At 40.3% G+C, this 21617-nt stretch overlaps 2 protein-coding genes and 1 pseudogene across 2 annotated transcripts; 2 read left to right on the forward strand and 1 right to left on the reverse strand.

The window, feature by feature from the left end:
- The window catches only part of LOC119351726, a 137385-nt pseudogene extending 130416 nt beyond the window's left edge, over positions 1-6969 (forward strand).
- A 3484-nt stretch (positions 6970-10453) lies between these two features.
- On the forward strand, positions 10454-11580 carry LOC119367369. Its single transcript, XM_037632923.1, has 2 exons — positions 10454-10787; positions 10897-11580. The coding sequence occupies exons 1-2, from the start codon at positions 10470-10472 to the stop codon at positions 11266-11268; spliced, it is 690 nt and encodes a 229-aa protein (XP_037488820.1). The 5' UTR covers positions 10454-10469; the 3' UTR covers positions 11269-11580.
- A 5932-nt stretch (positions 11581-17512) lies between these two features.
- On the reverse strand, positions 17513-20429 carry LOC119363994 (peroxidase 5-like). Its single transcript, XM_037629384.1, has 3 exons — positions 20095-20429; positions 18575-18899; positions 17513-18233 (listed from the first exon to the last, which is right to left on the reverse strand). The coding sequence occupies exons 1-3, from the start codon at positions 20341-20343 to the stop codon at positions 17776-17778; spliced, it is 1032 nt and encodes a 343-aa protein (XP_037485281.1). The 5' UTR covers positions 20344-20429; the 3' UTR covers positions 17513-17775.
- Between the last annotated feature and the right edge of the window lie 1188 nt (positions 20430-21617).

Raw genomic sequence — 21617 nt, forward strand, 5'->3', positions numbered from 1 at the left:
TTTCCTCTCCCCCACTTCACCCTTACCGTTTTATTCGCCCTCTCTCTCTATCCTCCCTCTCTTTCTCATTTGCCTCTTTTTGTTCACTTGCTTTCTATTTGCTTGTGTGTTAGTCTGTTTGCTTGACGTTATGGCTAGTCCCTTATCTTCTCCGTTGTCTCCCGAGAATGAAATTATAAATTTTAAGCAAAGGGAGGGTGAAAATCTAAAAGATGCTTGGTATAGAATTTGCAATGCTCAAAATAAATCTACTAGGAAGCAATCTACGACCATTCTCCTTCGCAATTTTTATGTAGGCATTACTCCTTGGCACTGTTATGTTCTTGATACTATTACCGGAGGGAACTTTTTGGGTAGCCATACTTTTGATTCTTATAATGCTATGTTAGATTTATTTGGCTCACCGCCTCTCTTGGTTAATGGAACTATATTAACTTTGGGCATGTAATGCAAAGGCTTGAAATTATTGAAAATAAGATTGCTACCGTAGAATTGATTGAAAATTTGGATAAAAAGATCCAGATCTGAATCTCTCAATATGGATCTAAAGTAGGAGTTACTTCGAAAGATATTAAAGAAAAGGAACCCATAGTTAATGAGAAAATAAATCACGATTCCGTTAGGATCGATAAACTTGAGAATATTACTACCAACTTGGGAACCTATTTTTCTTCCGTAAAGAATACTCCAAGTCCTTCCACTAAAGTTGCCAAGCTTATGTATGTTCCTAAAAATAAGGGTGAATCATCTAGTAAGGAAAATGCGGATCTCAAATCTATAAGTGTTCATCCCAATCTTTTTGCTATCATTAAGGAACCATTTGTTACAAATGAATTTTTCAATCTTGTGCCTAAAAGTTTGATAATTAATAAAAAGAAAGAAATTTTCCTAAAGATGGTAGATGCCTCATTGAAGAATTGCCTACCAAAGATGGCAATACTTAGATCTATTCTTACTTGTTATGCCTAGCTAGGGGCGTTAAACGATAGCGCTTGTTGGGAGGCAACCCAATTTTGTTTTTATTCCTTACTTTTTTTCTCCTGTTTAGTAATAAATAAATTATCTAGCCTCTGTTTTGGTTGTGTTTTTTGTATTTAATTAGTGTTTGTGCCAAGTAGAACCGTTGGGAAGACTTGGGGAAAGTCTTGTTGAACTTGCTGTAAAAAAACAGAAACTTTAGCGCTCACGAGAACTGCTGTAATTTTTATTTGAAAAGTGATATTTAGTTAATTATTTTTGAAGATGATTAATAGATAAATTCCTCACGTCCAGAAATTTATTTTAGAATTTTCGGGGTTCCAGATCTTGCGCTAGCTACAGATTACTACAGACTGTTCAGTTTTTGACAGATTCTGTTTTTCGTGTGTTGTTTGCTTATTTTGATGAATCTATGGCTAGTAAAATAGTTTATAAACCATAGAGAAGTTGGAATACAGTAAGTATAACACCCATATAAATAAATAATGAGTTCATTACAGTACCTTGAAGTGGTCTTTTGTTTTCTTTCGCTAACGGAGCTCACGAGATTTTCTACTTTAAGTTTTGTGTTGTGAAGTTTTCAAATTTTGGGTAAAGATTTGATGGATTATGGAACAAGGAGTGGCAAGAGCCTAAGCTTGGGGATGCCCATGGCACCCCCAAGATAATCTAAGGACACCTAAAATCCAAAGCTTGGTGATGCCCCGGAAGGCATCCCCTCTTTCGTCTACTTCTATCGGTAACTTTACTTGGAGCTATATTTTTATTTACCACATGATATGTGTTTTGCTTGGAGCGTCTTGTATGATTTGAGTCTTTGCTTGTTAGTTCACAACAATCATCCTTGCTGTACACACCTTTTGATAGAGCCATACATGATTTGGAATTTGTTAGAATACTCTATGTGCTTCGCTTATATCTTTTGAGTTATATAATTTTGCTCTAGTACTTCACTTATATCTTATAGAGCACGGTGGTGGATTTGTTTTATAGAAACTATTGATATCTCATGCCTCACTTATATTATTTTGAGAGTCTTAATAGCATGGTAATTTGCTTAAAATCCTAATATGTTAGGTATTCAAGAATAAAAAAATTCTCTTATGAGTGTGTTGAATACTATGATAAGTTTGATACTTGATAATTGTTTTGAGATATGGAGATGGTGATATTAAAGTCATGCTAGTTCAGTAGTTGTGAATTTGATAAATACTTGTGTTGAAGCTTGTGATTCCCGTAGCATGCACGTATGGTGAACCGTTATGTGATGAAGTCGGAGCATGATTTATTTATTGATTGTCTTCCTTATGAGTGGCGGTCGGGGACGAGCGATGGTGAGCATGCGCGTAATACTTTGCTTTGATAACTTGTAGATTTTTGCAATAAGTATATGAGTTCTTTATGACTAATGTTGAGTCCATGGATTATATGCACTCTCACCCTTCCATCTTTGCTAGCCTCTCTAATACCGCGCACCTTTCGCCGGTATCATACACCTACCATATACCTTCCTCAAAACAGCCACCATACCTACCTATTATGGCATTTCCATAGCCATTCCGAGATATATTGCCATGCAACTTTCCACCGTTCCATTTATGACACACTCCATCAATATCATATTGCTTAGCATGATCATGTAGTCAACATAGTATTTGTGGCAAAGCCACCGTTCATAATTGTTTCATACATGTCACTCATGAGTCATTGCATATCCCGGTACACCGCCGGAGGCATTGACATAGAGTCATATTTTGTTCTAAGTATCGAGTTGTAATTGTTGAGTTGTAAGAAAAATAAAATTGTGATGATCATCATTATTAGAGCATTGTCCCAGTGAGGAAAGGATGATGGAGACTATGATTCCCCCACAAGTCGGGATGAGACTCCGAATGAAAAATAAATAAAAGAGGCCAAAGAAGCCCAAATAAAAAAAGAAAGAAAAGAGGCCATAAAAAACAGAAAATGCCTAAATAAAAAATAAAAAATGAGAGAAAAAGAGAGGAGGGACAATGTTACTATCCTTTTACCACACTTATGCTTCAAAGTAGCACCATGATCTTCATAGTAGAGAGTCTCTCATGTTATCACTTTCATATACTAGTGGGAATCTTTCATTATAGAACTTGGCTTGTATATTCCAATGATGGGCTTCCTCAAATTGCCCTAGGTCTTCATGACCAAGCAAGTTGGATGCACACCCACTTAGTTTCTTTTTAAGCTTACATATACTTATAGCTCTAGTGCATCTGTTGCATGGCAATCCCTACTCACTCACATTGATATCTATTGATGGGCATCTCCATAGCCCATTGATACGCCTAGTTGATGTGAGACTATCTTCTCCTTTTTGTCTTCTCCACAACCACCACTCTATTCCACCTATAGTGCTATATCCATGGCTCACGCTCATGTATTGCGTGAAAATTGAAAAAGTTTTAAGAATGTCAAAAGTATGAAACAATTGCTTGGCTTGTCATCGGGGTTGTGCATGATTTAAATATTTTGTGTGGTGAAAATAGAGCATAGCCAGACTATATGATTTTGTAGGGATAACTTTCTTTAGCCATGTTATTTTGAGAAGACATAATTGCTTTGTTAGTATGCTTGAAGTATTATTATTTTCTATGTCAATACGAACTTTTGTCTTGAATATTTCGGATCTGAATATTCATACCACAATTAAGAAAATTACATTAAAATTATGCCAAGTAGCACTCCGCATCAAAAATTCTGTTGTTATCATTTACCTAATCGAGGACGAACAAGAATTAAGCTTGGGGATGCTTGATACGTCTCCAACGTATCTATAATTTTTGATCGTTACATGCTATATTATCTACTGTTTTGGACATTATTGGGCTTTACTATCCATTTTTATATTATTTTTGGGACTAACCTATTAATCGGAGGCTCAGCCCGGAATTGTTGTTTTCTTGCCTGTTTTAGGGTTTCGAAGAAAAGGAATATCAAACGGAGTCCAAACGGAATGAAACCTTCGGGAACGTGATTTTCTCATCGAATACAACTCAAGAGACTTGGAGCCTACGTCAAGACACGTAACAGGAGGCCACGAGGTAGGGGGCGCGCCTACCCCCCCCCCTCGCGCAGGCGCGCCCTCCACCCTTGTGGGCCCCCTGTTTCTCCACCGACATACTTCTTCCTCCTATATATACCCACGTACCCCCAAACGACCAGAAACGGAGCCAAAATCCTAATTCCACCGCCATAACTTTTTGTATTCACGAGATCGCATCTTGGGGCCTGTTCTGGAGCTTCGCCGGAGGGGGCATCGATCACGAAGAGCTTCTACATCAACACCATAGCCCCTCCGATGAAGTGTGAGTAGTTTACCTCAGACCTACGGGCCCATAGTTGGTAGCTAGATGGCTTTTTCTCTCTTTTTGGATCTCAATACAATGTTCTCCCCCTCTCTTGTGGAGATCTATTCGATGTAATCTTCTTTTTGCGGTGTGTTTGTTGAGACCGATGAATTATGGGTTTATGATCAAGTCTATCTGTGAATAATATTTGAATCTTCTCTGAATTCTTTTATGTATGATTGGTTATCTTTGCAAGTCTCTTCGAATTATCAGTTTGGTTTGGCCTACTACATTGATCTTTCTTGCAATGAGAGAAGTGCTTAGCTTTGGGTTCAATCTTGCGGTGTCCTTTCCCGGTGACAGTAAGGGAAGCAAGGCACGTATTGTATTGTTGCCATCGAGGATAACAAGATGGGATTTTCTTCATATTGCATGAGTCTATCCCTCTACATCATGTCATCTTGCTTAAGGTGTTACTCTGTTTTTAGCTTAATACTCTAGATGCATGCTGGATAGCGGTCGATGAGTGAAGTAATGTAGTAGATGCAGGCAGGAGTCGGTCTACTTGTCTCGGACGTGATGCCTATATACATGATCATACCTAGATATTCTCATAACTATACTCAATTCTGTCAATTGCTCAACAGTAATTTGTCACCCACCGTAGAATTCTTATGCTCTCCAGAGAAGCCACTAGTGAGACCTATGGCCCCCGGGTCTATCTTTATCATATCAATCTCCTACTACTTAGTTATTTACTTTGCCTTTATTTTACTTTGCATCTTTATCATAAAAATACCAAAAATATTATCTTATCATATCTATCAGATCTCACTCTCGTAAGTGGCCCTATAGGGATTGACAACCCCTATTTGCGTTGGTTGCAAGGATTTATTTGTTTTGTGCAGGTGCGAGGGACTCGCGCGTAGCCTCCTACTGGATTGATACCTTGGTTCTCAAAAAACTGAGGGAAATACTTACGCTACTTTACTGCATCATCCCTTCCTCTTCGGGGAAAACCAACGCAGTGCTAAAGAGGTAGCAGTCACCGAGCTGAACGTCTGCTGATCGCGGAGGTGTCGTACCTTCAGTGCTAGGATCGGTCGGATCGTGAAGGCGTACGACTACATCAACCGCGTTATCATAACGCTTCTGCTTACGGTCTACAAGGGTACATGGACAACACTCTCGCGTCTCGTTGCTATGCATCACCTAGATGGATCTTGCGTGTGCGTAATTTTTTTTAAAAAATTATTGCGTTCCTCAACAAATTACTCACTAGCATGACTCTAATATCACCATCTTTATATCTCAAAACAAATGCAAGGAATCAAACTTCTCATATATTCAATGCTCTTTATATGAAAGTTTTTATTATATCCCTTTTGGATGCCCATCATATTAGGACTAAATTCACAACCTAAGCAAATTACTATGTTGTTTAAAGGCTCTCAAAATAATATAAGTGAAGCATGAGAGTTCAACAATTTCTATAAAGTAAGCCGTCGCCGTGCTTTAAAAAAATATAAGTGAAGCACAAGAACAAACTGCCTAGCCCAAAAGATATAAGCCAAGCACATAAAGTATTTTAATAAATTCACGATTAAAACGTGTCCTTCTCAAAAGGTGTGTATAGCAAGGCGTACGACGCCGCATGGACGACTACCGCAACGTTCCCGGCGTCTAGACACACGTCCCCTTCTTCGGCTCCACCCAGGGCTTTCACCACCCAGACCCAGACCGGAGGAACTTCTCCTACACGGACAAGCTCCTAGAGAGGCTCGAGGGGGTCAGGTACCGCGACGGCGAGACCATGTTCGGTGCGCCCTACGACTTCCGATACACCGTCGCGGCGGCGGGACATCCATCGAGAACCGGCACCGCGTTCTTCACGAACCTCAAGAGCCTGGTGGAGAGGGCGGGCCAGCTCAACGGTGACCGCCCGGCGATTATCGTCACCCACAGCTATGGTGGCACGCTGGCGGACCAGTTCCTGATCCAGCAGCCCCTGGCGTGGCGACGGCGGTTCGTGAGGCACTTCATCCCCGTCGCCGCTCCATGGGGCAGGCTCGTGCTGGGCATGCAGGCCCTCATCTCAGGTAACAACCTCGCCCTCCCCTTCGTCGACCCCGAGGCCCTGCGGAAAGAGTACCGCAGCCTGCAGAGCAGCCTGTGGCCGCTACCCAGTGCGAAGGTGTTCGGGGCCGCGCAGCCGCTGGTGAGCACCAAGCGTCGGAACTACTCAGCCGGCGACGTGGTGGACTTCCTCGTCAACATTGGGTTCGGGGAAGGCGTCGGGCCATACGAGTCGCGTGTGCTGCCGCTGTTCAAGGAGTTGCCGACCTCTCCGATGGTGCCGGTGACCTACGTCGTGGGGGTCGGGTTGGCGACGCCTGAGAGGATGGTGTACCTGGGGGACGATTTCGAGGCAACGCCCGGCGTGGACGTTGGGGACAGCGACGGCCTGGTCAACCTGGCGAGCCTGGTCGCCGTGGAGCCGGAGTGGAGGCGTCGTGGTCCTTATTTTAGGATGGTCAAGGTGGCCAACGTGAATCACACGGCCATTCTGGTTGATGATCGTGCGCTTGGGATTGTCCTGAGAGAAATTCGACGAGCTAATTAGTCCAACAAACATTTATATTATTATTATTCTGTTTGACGCCGGTAATAAGAGCCCGTTCAGCACTCGACCAGCTCTGCAAAGTAGAAAGATCTATAGAGTACCGATTCATTCGCTCGGTAATTTTTAACTACGGTTCCAGCAGCTCCGCGAGCGGAGTCGAGGAGCGGAGGGCCTCCGAACAGGCCTTAAGTAGAGTACTTACCTGGTGCTCTTATCTTGGCCTCTACCAATGCGCCCCACAACGATTACCAGCTGGCCACACGGTTTGGATGATGTAGGTGTGATGAACTGTAATGTGATGACCTCTGTAATTCTTTATTTACAATGAATCATTGCTATTCATAATCAAGTTTTTCTATAAGAGCATATATAGTGGTGACATATGGATATAGATGACCCATGACAAATAGTTTCAGGTAACTATAATGATTTTTTCTTCTCAACGCAAGCTATTACTAGTGGACATCATTAAAGAATATAAAGTAGATTCTCACCACATGCATGCCTACTCTCCACTTCAACTTTTCCAACTTTATGCACCGGACCACACTTTTTCTCTCCAAGCACCCGCCTCCTGCAGAGGATCCCGCTTCCCTATTCGAATCTACTTTTTCTGACATCCGATCCTACATGGTATGTGAGGCTTCACCCTAGGCTATGCATTGGCCATGCCCTCAGGCAAGCAAGTGGTAGTTTATCCTCATTTGCTTTGACAGGGGAGAAGATTAGCATTTAAATGGAGCGAATGCTCTTACCGAATTGACATAAGCCGAAAACTGTAAGAAGAAATGCCAGAGCACGCAGGTGAATATCTCGTGCTCCCATGCTCCAACAACAACAAAAATCAAATTTCTAGTTTAAAAAATAAAAAATGAAGATATTCACAAGATAAATGCATACGACGTCTATATTTTTAACTCCAAACCTAAAATACATAAAAGATTTAAAACGACAATTTTAACATGAATAGTGTCACAAGAAGACAAAAACTAAATATACTGTTCACATTGTATCTCTATGCGTAGTTTGAGTTTGAAGTTGAAATTTTAGGAGTTGTATATTTTGTGAACATCCACGATTTCTTTTAGAAGCTTTTGATACTTCAAAATTTAAGTTTTATGACATTGAAACATGGTAGCACCTACGTCATGGAAGCGCCAGATATTCTCCCGAGGTGTTGCCACCCCCATCATCTTGAGGAACCGGTCACATATTGTGTGTTTGGTTCATAGCCACACATTGTCAAACTTTGGTGCAAGTGTGGCAGCTGCTTATGGCTACTGTTTATTTTACTGCCACAATGGCGGCATGCCACACTTGTGGCGACTAAGTTTTTCACCATACATTTCGTGGCATGCCACGACTTAGTAAGAAAAGTGTGGTTGATAAATTTGGATGATGTGGGTGTCATGACCTCTGTAATTCTTTATTAACAATGTATCATTGCGTATTCGCGTTTAAACGGGGCCGATGCTCTTACCGAGTTGACATAAGCCGGAAACTGTAGGTGACAGAACAGAAATGTCAGAGGTGTTGTGGGTGAATATCTCGTGCTCCCAAGACTTTGATGCTATCATGTTTCAACGGAAATAAAACTCAAATTTGCAGGTTCAATTTTTTTAAAAAAAACTACAGATGTTCACAAGATAAATGTATACAACGTCTATTTTTTTAAACTCCAAACCTATAATACATAATAATATTTTTAAAATAAGATTTCAACATGAATAATGTCGTAAGAAGAAACAAGCTATTTTTTTACTATTCACAATGAAATTTGTCTTTTTTGTATCTCTGTGTATTTCAAATTTGAAGTTCCAATTTTTAGGGTTTGTAAACACCTATTTTGTGAACGCCCATGATTTTCTTTAGAAGTTTTTGATACTTCAAATTTGGCATCGAAGCATGGTAGCACCTAAGCTTTGGGACCACCCGATATTCTCCCGAGCTGTTGCTACTCCATCATCTTGAGGAACCGGTGACATATTGCGTGTTTGGTTCATAGGCACACATTGTCAAATGTTGGCACACAAGTGTGACAGCTGCTTAAGGCTGTTGTTTGTTTCACTGCCACAGTGGTGGCATGCCACACTTACTTAGGAGTATGTCCCACATATCATACACACATGCTTTTGCCAAATCACGTCACACTTGTGGCGACTAATTTGTTCACCACATTTTTTGTGGCATGCCACGAGTTAGTAGGAAAAGTGTGGTTAAGGGCATGTTTGGTCCATAGTCAAAATGTGTGACTATGGAAGTAGTAGCTCAACATTCTAGCGGTAGTGGTTGTTCGGTGGTCCGGGACCTCGATATAATTATTATTATGGTTGAAGTGCTTTGTAATCTCAATGAATTTTTATAATAGATACGAGTCTTTAAAAAAATGTCATTTCGTAGTAACCACTGTACTTTGTTTGATGTTAGTTGTGAAATATTACTTCGAACAATATGTGACCACCAATGTGAATGTCCACCCAAGTTTTCACCCCAAGCCTTTGACAACTAGCTGTATCCTGAATACGTGACACTACAGATGCCCCCTACTTTTTCTTGTTTCTTATACGTGACACTATATGTCTATATATCACAAGTTCACAACCAATGTGAATGTGCACCAGAGTTCAGATCAAAGATGCTGCATGCTCACTTCACTAAAGTCCTTTGACACCCGGCTGTGTCCTGATGAGTACCTGACACTATAAGGAACAATGGAGGCAGCACTTAGCTGCTGCTCCAGCTCTTAAACTAAGCAAAAGTAAATGAAACTATCGTTTGTGAATTTTTTCATCGAACCGAGGCTGCACTCCAGTGGACCCCATCTTGCAACATCTCTCCTTTTACATGCATGCCATTTTCTTCTTCTCTCTCTGTCTCTCTCCTTGCATGCATCACGGTTGCCTCTGCTTTTCTCCTTTTGCTTAGCTCTCACAGCCGAAGAGTCCGGCTCTTCTATAGGCTACACCTTCACCTGCGAGGCTATACCTTTTTATCCAAAGCTAGCTCCGAACCTAGCTGAGCCTGCGGGGCATCCGTTTGAAGCTACCCATTGGTCATGCTCTAAAGATGCCTCTACCCCAAGCATGGAGAGAGCCTTTTAGAGCATGGCCAACGGGCCACGCTGGACTAGTACCTCAGACTCCACATCGGCCTAGATTCCCTGAATTAAAAAAAGGCTACCGCTTGTAGAGAGAGAGAGAGAGGGGATCTTGCAGAGGAACCGGTCTCCTCGATGAAAAGCAGCTGGCCAAGGTGAAAAAGAAAGGAGGTAAAGAGAGGATGTGGGACAGGAAAGGTTGAATGTGGACCCAACAAAGAAAAAGGGATGCGTGCTGCTTCCATTGTGGAATGACCATGGCTTTATCTATGTGGAGTATGGAGCAGCTATAAGGTGATGTTACCATTGTACATGCCCTTACTCCATGCAGTTTTTGTTGAGGAGGACGAGGGTACATTTGTGGTCTCCTTTTGCCCTTGCCGCCAACGTGCCAGCCCAGCTCTTTTTCCCTTCCGGAGCAGGCACCACCAACTCAAAAGCTGACACCATGCCCGTCCCCAAAGCCGCTGCCCAACACAAAGTGTACCCCCGGCTCGCAACTCCGCAAAAACAGAGAGGCACTCGCGCCGGTCGGTTGCTCCGGCGAGATAGATCATCTTACCCCGCCATGGCCGAGGAGGCGCAGGCGCTGGGGTTGGCTCTGGGTCTGGGAGCGGAAAGCTCGCCGGGGACGACGACGGTCGAGGTGACTCGCGCGGGGGCGTCCAGGCGGCGCAGGTCACCCCATCTGGAGCGCGCGCGCCGGCAGACCATGTCCATGCTCTTCGACGAGCTGGGCGCGCTGCTCCCCGACCTCCCCCATCGGGTTCGTTCTCTTGTCCGCTCGTTCCCGTTCTTGGCGACTGTTCTTTTTGTTTCTCCGGCGTTTGTGTCTGCCGATCGAGGCATCTAGCTCATGCCCGTGCACGGCGCAGGCGTGCAGGGCGGACGTCGTCGACGGGGCCATCGCGTACGTCAGGGCGCTGGAGGACACGGCCGCCGAGCTCGAGGCGCACAGGGCGATGTCTGCCGGGCGGAGCCGCCGCGCACGCGGCGGCAGCGCCGAGGTGGTCGCGGCCGGGGAGACGTCGTGCTTCGCCGTCCGGCTGCGCGCGGCCAGGCCGGGCGCGCTCACGCGCGTGCTCCAGGTGTTCCAGCGGCACCGCGTGCCCGTCCTGGCGGCCACCGTCTCGCGGAACGGCGGGGAGGCTGCGGTCACGGTCACCACGGCCGTGGTGGCACCGGCGGTCGCGGGGAAGATCGAGGCAGATATCATTAGCAGCAGCATGAGTGACGAGTCGTACTGAATGATCGATCAGCTATGTCGTCTTGGATTCTCGTACTATTATCGTTCGGTCGGTGGATGCATCTCTCCTCGAATTTTAACGCGTGCCTTCAGCACTCAGAAAACTGTTCCGTATGCCACTATGCTGTACAGATCTGTTAATTCCCATTTACATTAGATTTAGCTATGGCTCATCCAAGTTATCTATCGCACGATCAGGTTCTCTAAATTTCGTGCAAATACGTGATCCCTGCGTTGGGCATGGAGCCTGTTGTCCCCGTGTGCTATGTAGGCTACGTTTTCTCTTCATTCAAGTCAGAATTGGAAGAATCAACATCTGTGCGCTAGATGGCGCAGCCCACTTTCAGTGTAACCACAGTTTGTGGGAACCGGGGTTTTTCTGTTTTTTTCTGCTTCTTTTTTTCTCTATTTTTTTGTAATGTTCAGAAAAATTGGTGATTCAATTAAAATGTTCATTATTTTAAAAAATGTTTGCCACTTTAAAATAAATCACTCTTTTAAAAGAATTGGAGTTTAAAAAAATGCCCTGTTTAAAAAACAATTGTTCACGGATCCAAAAACTATTCCCCCCAGGTTTATTCGGTATTTCAAAAAATGTTCATGTTTTCCAAGAAATATTCGTGCTTCAAAAATAGTGTTCATGTTTTTCAAAACATGTTTGAAATTTCCAAAAATTGTTTGACATTATAAAAACTATTTGGCATACAAAAAATTGTTTGAAATTCCAAAAATAATTCACATTTTTAAAAGATGTTTGGAATTAAAAAAACTTTTACAAAAAAATTCAACATTTTAGAATTCTTCACAATTTTCAAGAAATACTAATGTGCTTCCATCAGTTCCAGTAGGAGGTAGCCAGTTCGATTCCTGGCAAGCTGGAGACTTTTTGCGAGTTTTATGTTGTGCGCCTTCAAGGGTCCGTCCAGCTGCGTGCACTACTGTACGTCACACTCTTCCCGTGTTTGCAGTGACTATATCTCGCTTATAGCAAGACGGAAGGAGCTCTCACCTTAAGCATCTATAGAAACGGGCGGAGATCCCAGGATTCGGTCCTATGTCTCCTCGATTATGGGCACGTTGCTAGACATTGGGTAAGCGTCGGGGTTCGTCGTGAATACTAGGGCACAACCTAATTGAGGGGACAAGAGCTGGTTTCCATTGTTTTTTCCAGCTTCCTTTGTTGTTTGTTTATCTTTATTTTTTCATCGGTTTTCTTCGTTTCTTTCTCCATTTTAATTTCGTTTCTTCGTTTTTCTTTATTTTTCTTCGATTTACCTTATTTATTTTCTTGCTTTCATTGGTTGTTTTTCTTTTATTTATTTTTTCTTTGTTTTAATTCGGTTTTGTATGTCGTTTTCTCATTTTTCATAGATTTTTTTGTTTTGTCTCTGGTTTGACAGGTTTTCTATACACAATTTTGGCGTATATATCTAATATTTTTTTACTACATTTAATATTTTTCAAATTCTTGATTAGCATTCATCAAATACCAGATTAATATTTTCTGAATAGATGGTAAAAAAATTCTATACACATTTAACATTTTTTCCAAATGCTTGATTAATATTTTTCGAATACAATTTTATCATTTTCTGAAACCACGGTCAACGTTTTATATATACACATTAAAAAACTTTCGAATACAAGTTACTATTTTTTAATACATAGTAAACATTTTTTCTATACACATTTAACATTTTTCAAATACAAGTTCAATATTTTTTATATACACATTTAATATTTTTAAATAAAAGTGCAATATTTTTTGAATACATGATGACATTTTTTCAAATGTTTGGAATAAAATTTTAAAATACATGACCAACTTTTTCACACAAATTTCATATTTATCTGTATGCATTTATCATATACATGACAAAGATTTTCTCTATACATATTTAACATTTTGGAATGCTTGCTCAATTTTTTTAATGTTTTACTTAAATTGACTTTTGGTATATAAACCTAATACATTTTTTAAATACTTTGATTTTTTTTCAAATTATTGATTAACATTCTTCAAATACGAAATTAAGATTTTCTGAATACATGGTCGATATATTTTGTGTACACATTTAACATTTTTCCCAAATGCTTGATTAATATTTTTGAATACAAGTCTAACATTTTTTTAAAGCATGGTCAACATTTTTTATATACATGTTACATTTTTCAAATATAAGTTTAACCTTTTTTGAATACACAGTCAACATTTTTTGAATACAAATTTAACATTATCTAAATACAAGCTCAACATTTTTTGAATACATTGTCAACATTTTTTGTTTACACATTTAACAATTTTAAAATACAAGTTTAACATTTGTTAATACATTGTCAACATATGTTGTCAAATGTGTGGATTATATTTTTTGAAATATATGATGAACTTTTTTCACACAAATTGTATATTTTATGTATACATTTCTCATATACATAAGAAAGATTTTCACTATACGTATTTAAAATTTTGAAAAGCTTGCTCAACCGTTTTTTCAATGTTTTGTGTAAATTGTATTTTGGTGTATTTATCTAATACATTTTTCATTTTCTTGATTAACATTTTTAAATACCAGGTTAACATTTTTGAATCATCGTCAATATTGTTTGTTGTCATTAAACATTTTTTCCAAATGCTTGACTAATATTTTTTGAATACTAGTCTAACATTTTTTGAAAGCATGGTCAACATTTTTTATATACACATTAACATTTTTCAAATATAAATTTAAGCTTTTTTGAATAGATGGTCAGCATTTTTTAACTACAAATTTAACATTTTTCAAATACAAGCTCAACATGTCTTAATACAAGGTCAACCTTTTTTTGTTCACACATTTAACATTTTTAATATAAAATTTTAACATTTTTAATATAAAAGTTTAACTTTTTTGAATAAATGGTCAACATTTGTTTTCAATTTTTTTATTTTTTAAAAATACATGAGCAACTTTTTATTACACAATGTATATGCTTTTGTGTACATTTCTCACATACATGAAACATATTTTCTCTATACATATTTTAACATTTTTTAAATGCTTGGTCAATATTTTTTTAATGTTTTATCTAAAGTGTTTTTTGTCATATATTTACTTATAATATTTGGAACCATAAAAAATATGAAATTTAAGCAAAAAAAACAAAACGAAAAACATGTAACTTTTTCTTGAGAAAAAAGTGATGTTGTGTCCTCCCTTGCACCTGAGCCGGGCCATGTCGCTCTCGCCTTCAGTGAGGCTTCCCTACGTCTTGCTCTAAGCGAGACATAGGGGCGCCCACCCGCGTCTAACAAGTCACTAATTTTTCATCCAGCCATTTTGGCCGTGGGCTTATCCATCTGTGCGTTGATCCATTACATTTGTTCATTCCTTCCTTGTTTTTTGCTTTTTTATATGTTTGTGTCTCCATGGTCACGCGGTGGTTTTGAGGTGCTATCTTTCTCTCGTTTTTATGGTGATTTTTGTACTGATTGTTTTCTACTCCCTTCGATCCATATTAATTGTCGCATGTTTTGTGCAACTTTGTACTTAAACTATGACAATTAATATGGCTCGGAAGGAGTATCTTTTTCTTTTTTGTTATTTTCATTCTCATATTTTTCCTCTTTTTCATTTTCTTTTCTTCCCCATTTTTAATCCATAGTATTTTTAGTACATGAAAACTTTTTGAAGTGTGTGGACACTTTTTAGAATTCATGAGTTTTTTTAAATAACATCTTCTCAAGTTATGTTTTTTTTTTCAAATTCATCATGATGATTTTTCATATTTGAGTTTTCTAAATTCATGAACTTATAAAGAATTTGTAAACTTTATTTTGCAAATCTTGTGTGACTAGTTGAATATTCACCACTACACTTGCAACTGCAAGTATGGTAAATCGACTGCAACAGTATGGCCCTCAACACGACTCGCGAGTGCAACTCGTCATGTAAGGGGTTGCTTGTGAGTTGTATGCCCACCACTAGACTTGCAACTGTATGGCCCCAATGTGACTGCAACGAGGGGCAGGTCGTTGATCAGTTGCATGTCCATAGTTTCAAAAAATTGTTCATGATTTTTTTTCATTTTTGGTTGATGAACTTTTTCGTAAATAGTGAACTATCTTTAAATTCATGTTTTTTTAGATTCATAAACATTTTTAAAATTAACAATCCTTTTTTCAAATTTGCTTTGTTCTTAGAATTCACTAACATTTTCTTTGAATTCACAAACATATTTTTATTTCATCACTATTTTTTAGTTTTGTGAAACTTTTTAAGAATCGTTGAAGATTTTTTACTTCACCCAAAAATTCAAAGTTAAGAAAAAAAGATGAGAAACTCCTTGGCGAGCAAGCACATGTGTGTCTACTGTGCAGACATGAAGTCTAGATTGGAACTGCTCTAAAAAGGCCAAATTTGTTCATGTTTTTCTCACCATCCGTGTGTTGCCCCTAAGGAAATTTGTTACGGAACAACCTAACAACTAAAATAAAAGAAAAGCCCATGAGCCTGGATTTATGGGACAAAGAAAAATTGCAAACAATCAAAGGCTCAACCTTCAAGCACGACTTGCTTTTGTTCAAAAAAACATGACATCCCACCCAAGAGCCTGGCCCTAGTGTCCTCATGATCGTGAGAATGTCGTACCCCCAAAACATTGGGGACCCGGAAAAAAGGCGAGGGAGATAAGAGAAAAGGGACCATAACATCTCACCTTTTAGACAAAACTTGATTAAGTCTTATCTACCCCTCAAAAAATTAAGTCTTATCTAGATGTGCCATAGAAAGATCCTTTTCTTTATTATGACTCTACATGATCTTCCATATGAGATTATTTGACGATTCTCGTGCTCTATGAAGCTTCTGTCCTTGTCCCCAAGCTGATGTGTCCACTCACCATGGTATGCCGACCTTACCGAGAACAAGACGTTTTTTTGTGAACCTTCAAGCTACAAAATCCTTCAATTTGTGCGTTGATAGTGGGATCACGCAAGAGGTCTTCGTCCCACAAGTCTATTGTTGGGTAAGTCAGAAACCTTTTTCCCAACAACTAAGTTTTTTTTAGTCGTAGCCAAGCTCTTCTTGGGAGTGATAATTCGTGTTGTGGGGTAATCCGGAATCCATTTATCATCCCATAAATCAATTTGTGTACGGTTTTCCACTCTCCATATGGAACCCCGGTTAAAAGCTTGGATGTCTGCCAGTATGCTTTGTCATGTAAAGGATAATCCACTATTCATCTTACTACCATTTATTTGTCTACCATCTGAATAGTATTTCACTCGTAGTACTCTCCCACACACAAAGTGACTTCAAATCACACATCAACCTTTAGACTTCTTTTGCCAGCATTGCCACATTAAAGCAATGAGGATATAGAAAACCCAAACCACTCATATTTTTAGGGATACACTGTTTCCAGCTGGCAAACTAAACCAATATATCTTTTGATTTGTTGGCATCATCCTCCCACCAGAATTGCCATATTGCATCCGTGATTTCTATGGCTTGAATATAGACATTGCATACACCACTATTACTTGTGCCACTGCTTTTAACACCACCTTTTACCTCATGCTTACAAGTCGAGAAGATGTTTAAAACAATCGTAAGCCCAAATATTTATCTAAAACTACGTCTCTAAGGGTATCCAATATAGCAAGCCCAAATATTTATGTAAAATTGCCTTAAGCTTTACCTGCATTGGACATTGGGGAAAGAGCAAAGTGTCGCAAGCAGAGTGGGATGGATGAGTGCATCATTTCTGGAGTTTTCGAGGTATGGATGGTTTTGGTGACACCTTAACTTCAAAAATGAAACTGAGAGCTTCTCTGGAATTGTTTGCCAGTTGTTTTCTGTAAGACAAAATACTTCACTTGTTTTGTGTAGCCAAGTGTAGTGTGACTTAAAGACAATCATTTTCTCATTAGTTTACTTGTCAATTTTGTGGTCAATCTAACAGAAGGTGGGCGGGCACAATTTGGTCTATCTGAAAGTGGCTAAGATGGAGGGATTTGTCGCTATTGTATTTTTGTTTATTTTTTTCATGCAAATTCTTAAGCATCATTTACCATTGTTCATGATAGCAATAATCCATTGCCCTTCTTCTTGCCTCTTTCTGGTGGCGTGGGTTGAGGAAGGCTCTAGCTTTGCCTTTGGTTGCGATTGTGTTAACTCTGTTTACTTAATCGACCACAGTTCAATAAAACATCCGAATACCTAAAATCTGAACCATTTCATCAAGAAGTTCACAAAGTGATAGTAGTCGAATCAAATGCATAAATAAAAGGGAAATGTACAAACATGACGTAGTAGGACTAGTAGTACATTATTGTTTCTTGTCGAATTCACAACTCAAATCGAATAATATGCTTTCTTGGAAATGTGCTTCCATATTTCACACCACCATATAAAAACGAACCAAAGAAAAATAAGTAACACAATAGAACAATATATATCGTGAATTTCCCCAAGCATACATACAGAGACAAACGCAGCATTCCAACCAATAGCTCAATCAATTACTAGTTCACCTTGGAGCAGTTCAGCCTGATCTCCCCCTTGCTGCCAGTGAGCACGTCCATCTCGCTGACCTTCACCATCGCGGCGGCGAATCGCTTGGTCCAGTAGTCCGAGGGCTCCCGGGCGTAGAGGTCGACGAGGGCGGCCGTCTCAGGGTCGTCCATGAGCGCCATGTCCGAGTCGAACGCCACCGTGCCGGCCAGCAAGTTCTTGTAGTACTGGTTGTCCATCACGAATGGTGTCACGTCGTCGAGCTGCACCATTGTGGTGTCGTTGTGCGCCGCCGTCGACGGCGGACACTTCTTCTTGAGACGCGCAGCATACGCCGCCGGAATCGCCGGGTCCGTGCCGTATGCACCGTTGTTGTAGTACTTGTACAAACGGTCCGTGAACGATGAGCAGTGTGAGGTGCCGATGGAGTGGGCTCCGGACAGTGTCACCAGCTCCTCGGCCGTAAAACCTGTACATTAAACAAAGGCTGACGTATTTTTCTCAGTGTCACAATATACGCCCGTTAGATATTATATTACAAGGTCTTCACGGTTACACTTTGATCAATGATTTTATATAAATAATATCATGCTTCACTAGAAAGTAAGTATTGTATTATAAGAGCATGTTTCAAGGTAGATGTAGTGTCATGCATTTGTGTTGTATATGTCGGTAATATTTTCTATGTTGATGCCAAAACCAAGAAATGATTGACCTATGCACATTCTAAGAAAGAATATAGTATGTACGCGTAAAGTATGTGGTTGTGCATGACTATTATATGTCTGTATGTACTGATGTGTATGTTACCTTTTGCAGTGAAGTTTTCGATAAGCTGATCATGGCGGAAGTCGGGGTGAGGGACACTAGGGAGAACCTCGTCTTCCTTGGAGACGAGTCCATCACGCCGGCCCGTTGGAATGGCATAGTCGAGCCCGCTAGCAAGGAAGGCTCCATCACGAGCGGAGAGGGCTAGGATGTCGGCACAAGAGACGGTTTGTGGGCAAAGTTTCTCAAGAATCTCCTTGGCGTCACTTATGACCTCGAAACCATCCAAGCTGGGGTTGTTTGGCTTCGAGTCCCTTTCCGCCGTGTTCCCTGGTGTTGACTCGAGTAGCACCGAGGCGTCACAACCCTAAAAACATATACAATATTGCTCTGAGTAAAGTTAAGTACTTACACACGTGCAACTAAAAAATGTACTCTACTCACTTATAAATATAAAGAGCTTTTAAAATGTATCATTCTTACAACATTATTCCTTAATGTGTAGAAACATCATTAAATTGGTTTCATTAGGATGTTATCTGAGTTGCTAGTTTATGTCCAAGCTAATTGTAAAACATTTCTTAATCAAGGTTGCACATTTCTTGTATGTACTGCTATTTTATTTTCAATGCAACTTACGTTTTGCATTTCATTCTGTGTTTTGTGTACTTGTTATTGCATTCATAGTTTATTTATAGAATATGGTTATATTAATATCTTTCTGCGAGACAAAACCTAGAATATAGACGGCAAGTTAACCCCAAAAGTCAATAAACAGCTTAACAAGAAGCCTCCCAAAGATTTTGTAATAAAAATGTTAGAACACTGGATTTTTTTTAATACCACAAGTGGTAGATCTCAGAATTTGCCCTTGGAGGCACCGCACTTCATGCACATAATTCAATTGTCATCATAAACATCATAACTTTTTAAAGGGAAGCTATAAAAATTACAAATCCATTACATAAGAAACTTATCAAAATTTCAATAACTAAATATAGTGCCCAGTATATTCCAATTAGTCTCTGTACTGTTTGAAAGCTTGACCAAAGTATAAATGTTGATGGTGCAAATATTTGTGGCACTTTTCATGATGGTGGAAAAAAAAAGACCGACCCATGACTAGCATGCTCAAACGGAAGACCTTCAAATTACACACCGTGTTCCTGATCACACAGGAAAAAATGTGGATGAACCCACCTACATCCTCTATATACCCATCCATTTATGCCTCAAGATATCGTGTGCATTATTTTCTTTTTACTTTCGATTTCTCGCAAACAAAATACCAACTTTTCAGGTCAACGAATCATTATATCTACCGTGTGTAAAAATATTTCAGAACTTGTGGTGCGCCATAAATATTGCAAATAATATTATTTTTGCATGGAATGAACTTAGTTAGCTAGCATCATGGATCTCCCCGTGAAAAGGGACGGCACAGATAAAAGGTGCACCTACACTGGGTTTATTAAGTCCACTCTAAGTGGCAAAAATCGAGTAAAAACTGCCGTGCAAAACATCATGAACTCAAACTTAGTGAACATCAGCGAGCGGCTTACACGGACAAAGCAGTCGTGGAAAAAGAGGCGGATGATGTCGCCGGGGGTGCCGGGCTCCTTCTTGAAGGCCTTGGTGACGACTCGCCGGACGACCTTCTCGGCCTTGGGACACAACTCCTTATAGAACCCTACGGACAGTCCGGAATCTTTCCACGCCACCACCGCTGGCGACGACGACAACACTAGGAGGAGTATCAGAGCCGTCGTCGCCATGGCAGGCGCCGGCATGAACGCCGACGAACCGCCCATGGTGATTGAGGCCTGACCGACCAACTTACCAGCCGGCCGGGGAGGAGGAATGAAGGAAGGAGAGTAGCTTTGCTGGCTAGTGCTTACTGCCAAGCCACAAACGCCAACATGGTTATATATATAGAAGCAAAAGATCTAAAAGCTTGTAGCGGAAATGTACGTACGTGTAGTGGTATTGCCGCCATTGCCGGAGGAGTGGGTGGCGCGAGCTTGTCGACGACAACGCGGGACACTGATTTAAGGTCTCGCCCTTCGTTTTCGAACAAAACACAAATGAACACGGCATGCACACGCGCCTTGCTTTAGTCTAATCATCAACTGATCGACTGCTCCTAGTGGCTGATTAATTACTCAATCATATGTTCATTTGTCCTGGCCGGTTGGTGATCCATGGCCGTCCTAACTTGCTTTTGTTCCCGTACTGCAGGGGTTTCTCATAGGGTCGAAGTCCATGATAGGAGGTTTAGGAGCACGCGTGATCGCATCAGTTAATGTAATGTACGTCTGCTGATTGAATAGATGGATTGTAATGCAGTGCTCAAGACTCGAGAGAGACTGTTTTCTTGATGAGCCACGTAACTGTGCCTTTTCTATAGTGTCTTTTCTTATGTCCCTTTCTTCTGGTTGGCATATTTCCTGCACCGGGAGCTATAGCTCTCCTTTTCTGACATGCATATTGCGAGCTTATCTTGAATTACGCCGATATATGTACTAGCATTGCAGATCAACTCCATAGGAAACCCTCTTCAAATAAAAGGAAAAATTTTCAGTAGAGCCTTAAGCGGATGCACGTTTTGCACAAGATGATAACCGCCTTAAGGCCAACACATGCTAAAAAATAAATTCAGCGCATACTAGAAAAAGAACTATTCTGAAGTTGCAGTATACAGAAATCGACCCAGACTTATGAAGTTCTCAATCGAGGGAAAACAGTTCTCAATCGAGGGAAAACTTTGTTTCTGCCACTTTAGCTTTTGTCCACTGTGCTTATGCCACTCTAGAATTTGACATTTCACTTTTGTCACTCTTAGCTTTTGATAATATATCACTTTTGCCATTCCGTGGCAAAAACAAAATATTTGAAGTGACAATTGTAATACATTGTCAAAAGTTAAGAATGGCAAAAGTGAAATAAAACATTATTGTTTTTGCCATGGTGCATTTATGATGTATTGTTAAAAGCAAAAAATGGTAAAAGTAAAATGTCAAATTCTAGAGTGGCATAAGTAAAATGAGCAAAAACTAAAATGACAAAAAGAAAGTTAAGGGAAAAG

Source organism: Triticum dicoccoides, chromosome 1A (assembly GCF_002162155.2).
Source record: "Triticum dicoccoides isolate Atlit2015 ecotype Zavitan chromosome 1A, WEW_v2.0, whole genome shotgun sequence".
NCBI lineage: Eukaryota > Viridiplantae > Streptophyta > Magnoliopsida > Poales > Poaceae > Triticum > Triticum dicoccoides.

Coding starts and splice junctions, on each gene's coding strand:
- LOC119367369 (XM_037632923.1), top strand. CDS start 10,470: ATGCCCGTCCCCAAAGCCGCTGCCCAACACAAAGTGTACCCCCGGCTC. Junction 10,788..10,896: donor TCCCCGACCTCCCCCATCGG/GTTCGTTCTCTT, acceptor TGCACGGCGCAG/GCGTGCAGGGCGGACGTCGT.
- LOC119363994 (XM_037629384.1), bottom strand. CDS start 20,343: ATGGGCGGTTCGTCGGCGTTCATGCCGGCGCCTGCCATGGCGACGACG. Junction 18,900..20,094: donor TCCACGACTGCTTTGTCCGT/GTAAGCCGCTCG, acceptor ATATGTTTTTAG/GGTTGTGACGCCTCGGTGCT. Junction 18,234..18,574: donor CGAAAACTTCACTGCAAAAG/GTAACATACACA, acceptor TTTAATGTACAG/GTTTTACGGCCGAGGAGCTG.